This window comes from Stylophora pistillata, chromosome 3 (assembly GCF_964205215.1).
Source record: "Stylophora pistillata chromosome 3, jaStyPist1.2, whole genome shotgun sequence".
Classification (NCBI taxonomy): domain Eukaryota; kingdom Metazoa; phylum Cnidaria; class Anthozoa; order Scleractinia; family Pocilloporidae; genus Stylophora; species Stylophora pistillata.
In genome coordinates this window covers 27,716,646-27,727,275 of record NC_142521.1, presented here as the reverse complement: position 1 = coordinate 27,727,275, position 10,630 = coordinate 27,716,646, and the positions used below count along the sequence as shown (strand labels likewise).

At 37.5% G+C, this 10,630-nt stretch overlaps 2 protein-coding genes across 2 annotated transcripts; one reads left to right on the top strand and one right to left on the bottom strand.

The window, feature by feature from the left end:
• The first annotated feature begins 113 nt into the window (after nt 1–113).
• On the top strand, nt 114–4,865 carry LOC111329314 (U1 small nuclear ribonucleoprotein A). The gene is made up of 7 exons (XM_088754829.1): nt 114–253; nt 348–465; nt 1,769–1,941; nt 2,682–2,787; nt 3,444–3,527; nt 3,889–4,006; nt 4,563–4,865. The coding sequence occupies exons 2-7, from the start codon at nt 402–404 to the stop codon at nt 4,720–4,722; spliced, it is 705 nt and encodes a 234-aa protein (XP_088610955.1). The 5' UTR covers nt 114–253; nt 348–401; the 3' UTR covers nt 4,723–4,865.
• Nucleotides 4,866–7,391: 2,526 nt separating this feature from the next.
• LOC111328713 (large ribosomal subunit protein uL11) lies at nt 7,392–10,531 on the bottom strand. Its single transcript, XM_022933202.2, has 5 exons — nt 10,369–10,531; nt 10,209–10,282; nt 9,741–9,921; nt 7,984–8,180; nt 7,392–7,451 (listed from the first exon to the last, which is right to left on the bottom strand). The coding sequence occupies exons 1-5, from the start codon at nt 10,403–10,405 to the stop codon at nt 7,443–7,445; spliced, it is 498 nt and encodes a 165-aa protein (XP_022788937.1). The 5' UTR covers nt 10,406–10,531; the 3' UTR covers nt 7,392–7,442.
• Between the last annotated feature and the right edge of the window lie 99 nt (nt 10,532–10,630).

The window sequence follows — 10,630 nt, the reverse complement described above, 5'->3', positions numbered from 1 at the left end:
CATATAATCAAGAGAAATTTTATGTCGTCACGAACGAATAACGAAAAAAATAGGAGTTCCGTAGAATCTCCAAAGCGCTTTTGAAAATTTTCTGCCGGTATAGTTCAATTTGTCTTACATACCGTGGACACCTACAAAACGTGGAAGTTCTGTAGTCTCGTGGAGTCCTTCATCAACACATCGAAATCTTGAATATCCTCCCCCAATTTAGGCCATCTGGGTCTTTAATTATCATTATTCCTTCCATTTTTAGGTTTTGTTTCGTTTAAGGCATTTCATTCTCATTTTTGCGCCGAAAGAGAACATTGTAGGGACTTTTTGCCGACTCAGTTATTTTCTGCAAACAGGCTGGATACCTTGTGAACAGTTAACGGTTCATTCACGAGAAACGAGAAATAACAATGGAAACTCCACCAAACCAAACGATCTACATAAACAACCTCAACGAGAAGGTTAAGAAGGATGGTGAGTATATCATACCGAAACAGAATTAGACACAAAACTCTTCAGCTTGCTACTGTAGTAACTTGTAGTGCTCGAGGTCGAAGCGTTTTGAGACGTTCCTCATCTGAATGATCTAATGCAAAACAATGTTGCGGGTAACAGCCTTTTTTATTAAAATCACTTTCACTTTTAAATTGCACAATCTCTGAGAGAACTACATTGCGACATACGTACGCGCTCAAATCCAAAATTACTCCAAATTTAAGGCTGTGGACGTGGACATCTGTTTACTTTCATGTTAATTCTGGCCTACACTTGTAGCAATTCGTGCTATTTGCGGATCAAAACGTTACTTAAGACTCGCTTTCTGTGTTAGCTGAACCTTTAATTCCAAGATCGATTATATAAATACGTCAGACACTATCAGCAACAAATTTCGTTTCGATTTCTACCTTTGTTTTCATCATGTTTTCACAGTGCGAACAGTGAATGAACGTGACTCGCTCCTCTCCTCCTTTGACTAACCCCCCTTAGACCACACAGTGAACGTCCTTTTAGGGAGAGAGGGTAGAAATGAGACTTCACACTGAGAGTATGTATGTATTTTACAGTTGGAAGAATAACTGTTGCCTGAATCACATGCACTCTCCTGTGGAAAGAAAAAAAGGACCTGGCCTCTAAACCCTTGAGAGTAATTAGCATCTAAATTTTCCATACAGTATCACCCCTGAATCACACATTGAGGTGATCAGAAAAATGAAAATGATCAACAACTACAGGAACTCTTGATTGATTAGCAAATTCTTCTTGTCAGCATTTTAAGAAACATATAGAGAACAGTACAGAGAAAATATGAATACTGTTGTTAGGGTGTTAAAGTTAAGCGACAAGTCAAACAGCTCTCTGGTTGTCGTCATGCTTGCCACAATATTTTCCATGTCATTAACCAATTCATGTGACATACAAAATCTCCCTTGACTGTTAGTGACTCCACCTGGGTTTGTTGGATACTAAATCACTGACAACAATCCTTTTTGAACTACTCTTGCACAGACAAACAGGTTACAGATTCAACAAGAATTTTTCAATTAATGTGTAGCTAAGAGCTGCAAATTCCTGAAAAACTTTTGACTTGTGAGCTTGATCGTGACCACACCTATCATCTTTCTTGATCCCCCTAGGGACACAAGTCCCTCATGTCATCCTTTGAAATGACTAGAATCACCCAGCTGGGCTCCCATGACATCAGTTACATTATTGTATGAAAATAATTTAATTCTGTGTATTTTCTACCTAATTCTGCCTTTTTTTGTCTCATCCCCAGAATTGAAGAAGTCACTGTATGCCATATTTTCACAGTTTGGTCCAATTTTAGACATTGTAGCACTGAAAACTCTCAAAATGAGAGGTCAGGCGTTTGTAGTGTTTAGAGACTTGCCGAGCGCCACCAATGCACTGCGCTCCATGCAAGGGTTCCCATTTTATGACAAACCTATGGTAAGTTATTCTCCTATAAAACCCACAAACTCTTCAGCTGCCTCGGTATGTATGTTGTGGTTTGATCATAACTAGACAATTGTGCTTTTTAACCCTTTAAACTGAAGATCCAATTATTAATCCTCCCCATTTCTAATTCTTCCCTACAAACCTTAGGACCTTTCTTTGTGCCAAGCAAGTTTTTTTATACAATCAGACAGATAACTATATTAATTGGTCTATAGAAAAATTTTTTTACCACCACTGGGTGTATTAGAATGCTGATGAAATTTCTTTTATTTGCTTATCAATATGGAAAAAAATACACAGGCTGAATTATCTACCTTTCATTAAAGTATGTAGGACCTGTTAATGTTCAAATACTGAAATTTTACCTTGATTCAAAGAACATATTTCACCTGTTATTTTTGAGTATTTTCTGAAACGTTTCCAGAAATAGAACCCTAGTTATAAACAGTGTTCAGACTGCTTGTAAAAGTAATGAATTTAATTTTTGTCCATACAATTTTTGTGTGAGGGATATTTGACAAGGGAGAAACTAATTGTCACGAGGCTTTGAAATGAATACATGTGGCTTTGTCACTTTTTACCAACTGCATTTTACAGCCCTTTCATGCTATGTTATGCAATGGTGCAATATTTTTTGCACATCTGCATCTAGAAAGGTTTGATGGATAGAGATCTTTTTGGAATATGATGTAGGTCTCTTTAATATTTTCTGATCATGTTGCTTTTACTAGAGAATACAATATGCCAAGAGCAAGTCTGATGCAGTAGCCAAAAAAGATGGAACGTTTGTTCAGAGGGAGAAAAAACCTAGAGAGAAGAGAAAGGCTCCAGAACAAGGTAGAGAGTACATTAAACGATATTCTTTCACTTTTGACACAAGAGAGTCCCTTCAGCCATATCAGCATATAGAGCAATTTAAACATCTGTCATCTGCTTTTCAGCTCTTGTTATGATATGAAAAATTTTTTGGACTGTTGACGACAAGAGAGGTTTTCGTAATTATTTGTTTGAATCTTATGAGAGATTGGTTGAAAGGTATTGGGCAGAATCGGAGGACTGTGGTTGGGGAAAACCTGGTTTTGAATTTAATCATTCCAATGTCTGGATTGAGTGATGGACAATTTGAAAATTAAAAAATAATTGTACAAATCCCTTAATTACACAAGCATTGCATTTAGCAGAGGCTGTTTTATAGCTTCAATTTTTTGTGGGTGAAATTTTTATTCTTTATTTTGGTGGAAGAGTAGTGTGAGACAAAAATAACTTTGAAGTTTAAGGGGGAAAAATTGTCAGAAACAAACACAGGATACCTGCATATACATGTATGTTGTACAGAATACAGGGAATCAAACATCATTTTAAACAGTGTGAAAACTGGAGTGTTTTTTTTCTTTTCCTCAATTAAGGCATGCTCCTAATGAGAAAGTTATTCATTCTGACCATCAAACATGTTTCTGAATGTTTATATATATTTTTTGTGACTCTGACAACAGCTAAGCCTGCCAAGCGACAGCCAGCAGCCCAAGCTACCTCAACAGCTGTGGTTCAGCCTTTAGTTGCCCCAGTTGCAGCAAATGGTAATACTGTCCACAGTAACATCTTAACAATGGCTGTACTTTTGTTAATTCCATTACAATTGTTTTACTAGATTTTGCCTTTCTCCCAAGATGTTGCTTCATAGCTCAGTCAATTATAGCAATCAACTTCTGGAAGGCACTGGTTCAAATCAGTCAAAGCATGACCTTTTCTAAGGCTTCTTTCTGCAGTTTCTCTGCTTGCAGCTCACCTCAGGATCTTCTGTCTAGTTGGACTTATTAGCAAAATACTGTAGCAGGTTACTATGATCATCAGATGTGATGTTTTTGTAAAATGTGTATTAGGTTGTAGTCAGGTTTTAATGTTTCTGTTTGTTGATTTTGTTTTGTTTTGGTTCCACAGTCATCCCAACTCCAGTGCAGGCTGCGGTGGCAGCACCAGAACAGCCCAACAGTATTTTGTTCTTGACAAACCTGCCCATGGAGACTACAGAGATGATGTTGTCAATGTTGTTCAACCAGTACCATTGCCAGACTATAGCTCTCTTGATTGTTGTACAACCATTATTACTTACCCTTTACAACCTGCTATCAGTTTGCAAGTTCTCCATACTGTTCTCTACACATTTCCTATAGTGCTGACCCGGAGAATTTGTGGAACAATCAAGAGCTCCTTTAGTGCATGATTCAGGAGTGATATTGTACTTGGCGAAATCAGATGCTGGTTACTCTAGGGGGTCTTGATTGTAAAACAAATTCTCCTTGTCCACACCTCAGGAAATGTTTGGAAAACAGTATGAAAAGTATGCATACTGTTGATTAAAGGACACGAAAAACCCAAATGTTTGGCGATTCAAATAAATGGCGTTCAAGTTAGTTGAATTGTGAAGTTTTAGCCCGACTTTTTTTTTGTTGTTGATCTTTGTTTATTTGGAAATGGTTCAATTATTTTCAAAGTTTAATATTTTAAGTGGCTACAAGTTTACTTGTTTTGATGAAAAGTTGTTCCATTGATTTAAATGACAGTATTCTTGCTATTTTGTGTCCTTTTTTGTCCTTGGCTCTTTACTGTCACAGGTTTCCAGGATTCAAAGAGGTTCGTTTGGTGCCAGGACGCTCAGATATCGCTTTTGTGGAGTTCGAAAATGAAGTGCAATCTGGAACTGCCAAAGATGCTTTGCAGGGATTCCGAATCACTCCATCGAATGCCATGAGAATTACCTATGCCAAGAAGTGATTGGCATAAAACTCAGTTCTTTTTACATTTTCCAGGAGAATGCTATTGTATACAGCCTTTTACTGTTCGAATTTTGTTGCAAACAGTAAGCTTGGCATTCATTTACCATTTTGTCTTACATTTAGGAGATGTTGTGTGGTTACTTTTAACTAACCATAGTTGAAGTTGGTGGTGAGAACTTCCAATTCCTGAAATGCAGTTTTACTCCTGACGTTTTTTATAATTAGTAAAGATCAATTTTTTAGCAGCATTGCACTCTGCTGCCATTTATAGACTTTAAGGTGCAGCATTGCATGCATTTCTGCATTTTACTTTCTGTTCTTGTTCAGATTGCAGCATCGCACATTGCTGCTCTGTGTTATGAATTTGTAGAATTGAAAGCATTTTGTATTACTTTTCTGTGGACTTAACCATTTTTTTCTTTTTAAAGTAGCATTTAGCATTCTCTTATTTTAGATTGCAGCGTTGCACAAGGCTGTGATACGTATACTTAATGCTAAATATTGTTACCCGATGATGGTAAATTGAGCTGATACACTGTAAGCATTGCACATTAGCTGAAGTGACAGAACATGACAAGTTGTCCTAGCATTGCACATGGCTGGGGCCAGTCAGTGATACTACACTACTATAACCCATCTAGGCCTTGAAGAAGCAATCCCAAAAGTAATCAATGCTTGCTTTATGTAGAAACTTGTACCTATTAAAAACACTGTTCTTGGCAAGCCTTTATTTGCATTGTCTTTTTTAACTGTAATGCAAATTGCTGTCTTTTTTGGCACAATTTTGGTCTTGGGTCCACAATGATATAGTAGCACAAGGGAATAAATTCACAAAGCGGTAAACACGTGGCCAAGAGTAGTATTTTGGTATCAGTTACTGATCACATGAAATCCTCTAGAGTTTTGATCCTTTTTATGGACATCAATGCAGCTTAGCATTTTCTTCAAGCTTTGATGCCAGCACCCACTTCCACATTGAAACTACTAGTATTCCAATTACCATTAATAATGGACAGCTCCACAAGAGAGGCAGGGGTCTATTCTATTGTTTCATATTGGAAGCTAATGCAAATTGAAAATTGCATAACAGATTAGCATCAACCATTTTCAGAAAATCATCAGACTGGCTGGCATATATTAGGCCCATCTTCCATTCAAATTTTAGGTTATTGCAAAGGGTTTGCTCTCCTTACATGTGACAGGCCTGGGAGATTTATATGCTTGAACAAGGAAGTAAATGTTACTCAAAGGACATAAAGACAGCAGAGTGACAATAACTCTCAAAAAAGAAACAACTTTGCATATTTACAAGCACCTGCAATCATCAAGGGCTTGTCTTGACTCTTGTGATACTGAATGTTTCGCGATCTTAGATTCTGCCGCTTCAAAATACCAAATTAAGATCAAAGAGGCATTGCATATTAAGTGAGAAAAACCTATCCTTAATCAGCAATTGAAACATCTAGAATTGTCTCTTTCCTTTTAATTATGTTTCCTGGTCTTTTAATTTATTTTCATTTATTGATCTAGTCAAGCTGCACTATTTACATTTTTTGCGTTTTTAACATTCAAATGTTAAAAGCCCTGACACGTAGTTTGTAACGTACCTCAATATAAATTCAAATGTACAACAGTTAAATGCTCATTTGCAACTGAAGATATGAGAATGTCGAAACATGTCTTGTAAATTTAAACTCAAAGTTGTGTCTTTTTTGAAAGTAAATGTTACATAAATTCTAGAAAGGCAGAGGGTAAGAAAATTTGTGAAGTTGAATTTATTCTGATTTTGTTTTTAAAGACAGGTCACTGGATACCCGAAGTTTATAACAATCACATTTCCTTAAAATTATTGGTGATTCTTGAACCCCAACATGCAAACGGCCATTCAATCCACATTCGTGAAATCACTTTCAGGTGAATTTAGTACCCATTCACTTTCTTTTTCCCTTGAATCAGAAAACATTTATCAAATGTAGGGAGCAGAGGTTTTCAGGGGAGAGACATCCGAGTGGGAGATAAAGAGGACAATGTCAGGGTGTCAAGTGACACTTAGAAAATAGACAATTTATCTAACCATTACCGCAGTAGGGTAGCACTAGAATGGAATATATGCGAACCATGCGAGTAGACCACCCAATAAATCCCACCCCAGGGAAGGATATCCATCACACAGTAATCTCGTGCGTGGGAAATTAACGTCTCCCACAAAAATAGGAATAACAGTGGCTAAAAAATAGGAAATAAATAGGAATTCTTACCCCAAAATAGGAGGATTTCTTTGAGTTCTATCCTCTTAACACTCCCTACAGAAACTCTCTTCCACAACCCAACTCTTTAATATTTAACAGGCACCATGACATACATCCATAATGCATTGCAGCCCAACTTCAACATGGCAAATGCACATACATGTAAATAAACCTCCCAGAATCCCTTGCATGTTATCAAAAGCCTGTGCACTAGTTTCAGAAGAAAATCACTCAAAGGCTTCAAACTGGTCTTTCTTGACATGAAGTTTTAGTTTTTTGTAGAATTTATCAATTTTATTTGCAATTTTATTTCAAAATGTTTCTGTAAACCTAGTAAAACCCTAAAAAATTAGGAATTTCACGAAAAAATAGGAGAAAATAGGAACTTGACACCCTGCAATGTAACATGACAAAAGAGTTGATGGTTTGAATATTTTATTTCTATATTTTCTTCATTGAGGACCAAGGTTTATTCCTCCTGAAAAAAAGCAAAGAGAATGAGCAGTTGTCAGTTTGAAAACATTCCATGTAATTTCATAAAGGTAGGGTGATTTTTGCAAATGAGATTATTTCATTATGTCACAACTGCACCTTTACTCGATCAAAATAGGTTTGTCAGCCATTTAACCTTAATAAAATCAACTAGATTGTTGACAAACAAAGTGTTTTAAAACTTAATTCAAGTTTTCATTAAGTTGGAAGTTGTCTCAGGAATACCGAATTCTGAAAACTTAGTTCAAGTCTACATATTCTGGTTATAGCACCTGACTTGATTTCAAGCAAGTGTTGTTGGTTTGAACCCACAGAATATTTTACTGACTGATAGAAAGAGTCAGTTATTGCCTGATGACCACATTTTATTATGTCAAATAAGAATAAAGCAACCAAAAAGAAAACTGCAAGTCAACAGAAAAGAAAGAGCATGCATTGGCATCCTGTAGAACTAAGGAAATGCAGTTTTGTCAAAACGCAATTGAAATGAAATTGTTTAAAAGCAGCTTAATACCTACCGGTATCTCAATTTCATTGTCATTGATCTTATCAATGATGTCATGAGGAGGCTGGCCATCTACTGTGCAGCCAACTGACTGACATGTTCCAAGGATCTCCTTGACAGTGCCTGACAGTTGACGAGCCATTGATCTTGGCCTCATGGTTTTGGCAATCTCAATAATTTGATCCAAGGTCAAATTACCATTGTGTTTGACTGTTGAATGTAAAAAAGTTAAGTTGGCTATATTACGACAATATTTCACTTATCTGTTCCTTATTGGTTGTTATGCAATCCCCTACATAACACCTGAGATAAACTCAGCTGAAAAAACCTCCCATCAATTTAAACCATTTAAACAATAACTGGAGTTCTTTTTCAAAGCTAAACCAAACTCTGAGAAACTGTTGCAGAAACTTTGCATTGAGGAATGTCAAGCATGCAATGGTATCCACAGAAGCAGGAAACAAGCCCTTTCACTTTTATAGAAACTTGAATATCTACATGTATGCTCAACTCATTCAGCTTGCATTTTGGGTGCATCTCAAACACAGTTCTTTCAACTGTAATCTAAAGCATACACAAAAGTCAGTGTTTCCCTTGAGCTCCTGTGATCTTGAACAATTTTACTTAATTCCACAGAATTCTAGCCTTCACTACTGAAAGTTGTTCACAAGGTTGTCACCACCAACTGGAGAGTTGACAACCAAAAATAAGTGTGCTACAACCAGAATTAAGCAATAGAATGGTTTGAATAGCAATTTATAAAAATAACTGAGATACTACAAGGCTATGCTCTAAGGAAAATTGAATGGAGCCCAGTGCACTGAAACTGCGAAATCCAGGGTGCCCAGCATATGCTTTTTATGAAAAAACTAAAATTCCCAAGTCACCCAAGAGAAAAAGTAAGGTGCCAGGGGCACCCAGGTGCTGCTAAGCTACAGCTTTCTACTAGGAGCACCCTGATTGTTAAAAAATCTACTGTTTAAATGAGGCTAAATGAAATTTAGGCAAGGTTAAAATCAAGGCATGATGGTCAGCGGAGGGCATGCTGCGGGGCGCCCCCTTTGCAATTGCAGGGTCACGAGGTTTTCAGTACGTTTTGAGATCGTCGCGGATCCTAACGTGAGCCGCCTCTTGTGCTCCCACCCTCCCTCCTCTATGGCGGGCCAAGAGCAGGTAAGTATAAAACAATTCCACTGACTTGTCAGTGTGACAGGTGCCAGGGGGGTGGACCGAGGTTGTGTCGCCATGGTAACCTCCCTGCTGTGGGTAGTCAGCGCGACTGCCACAGTGCTATGGCACCTTCCTCCAAGCTCATCAGTGCCGATGAGTTTAATGCACAGGTAAACACATAAAAAAAATTGAAGCATTTTAAGAATTTTTTATAAAAGCAATAGAACACACTTTCTATCAGTTTACCAGGACAATAACCCACTTGGGATGTTGGGTGAGTACTCAAAAAGTTTGAAAAACACAGCTGAAGGTGAGTGAATCACAAAATTTACGGGTGCTCTCCCAATATCCCTTGTAGGTAATTAGATTACAGTCTATTGCTAAAATAATAATGATGATAATAATAGTAATACTAATACAATGAATATATGAAGTTCATATATTTTGAACTGCGGTATTAAATACATATGATGCACAAACAGGGAATGCTCTGTCTCTATAACTCTTCTACCAACCAGAGTGCATGTGACATCACTCCTATTATAAACTGATTAACCCAAAGGACAGCATCATTCACCTACTAAAAAGTAAATTACTTACTGTTTTTGACCTTCTTGCGATCCCTTTGTGGTTCTTTCAGAGCTCTGATGATCAGTGAGGATGCACTTGGCACAACTGAAACCTTAGCCTGTCTGTTCTGGATCGTCAACTGGACAGTGATACGTAAACCCTTCCAGTCCTGTGTTGCCTTGGCGATGTCATCTCCAACTTTCTTGGGGGACTGAGAGTTAAATAACAAATGATGCAATTTTAATAAATGGTAAAGTAGCATGTGTGGCATCGTTATCAATTTTTATTATATTTCTGTTGATCGGTGAGCGTAGGTTTGCATTTCTATGGCTTAATATGGTTTAAGTGAGGATGTGCATTATAAAACAATTTAAGAATTTTAACACGTGTGGTACCTGCGCTAAGATATTTCAACACGACTTTACTGCTACTATTAAAATATGAGAATAAATTCATCAGAGCCGAGTGAAAAGCGAAAAAAGGTATTATCTTTCTCACCAGGCCAAGAGGACCGATCTTAGGTGCAAGAGCAGACGTGGCACCAACTTCTCCGCCGGTTGCTCTGAGGTAGACTAACACAAAAATACACTTTTACAATACTATAATTAGAGAAACTCAGGTCGAAGTTGAACGATTTAATTCCATGTAAACAACTTACTGATTTTGATCTCGTTAGGATCGAACTTAGGAGGCATGTTTCTCAAGGATTGAGGTGTGATTTAGGTCTGATGGCTGTGTGGATGAGTTTTTTCAAACCCGACCAATTTCTCAATTAGACCGAGTGTTGCACAGCCACTGCGAAAGAGAAAGGAGAGAGGGAGAACATCCGGGATATACAGAGCGACGCGTGCAGAGAGGTCTGGGTCTTTGTTGTACTTGTCAGCGGTTATTCCCTTTAGGCGTTGTGGTTTATCGTTTTT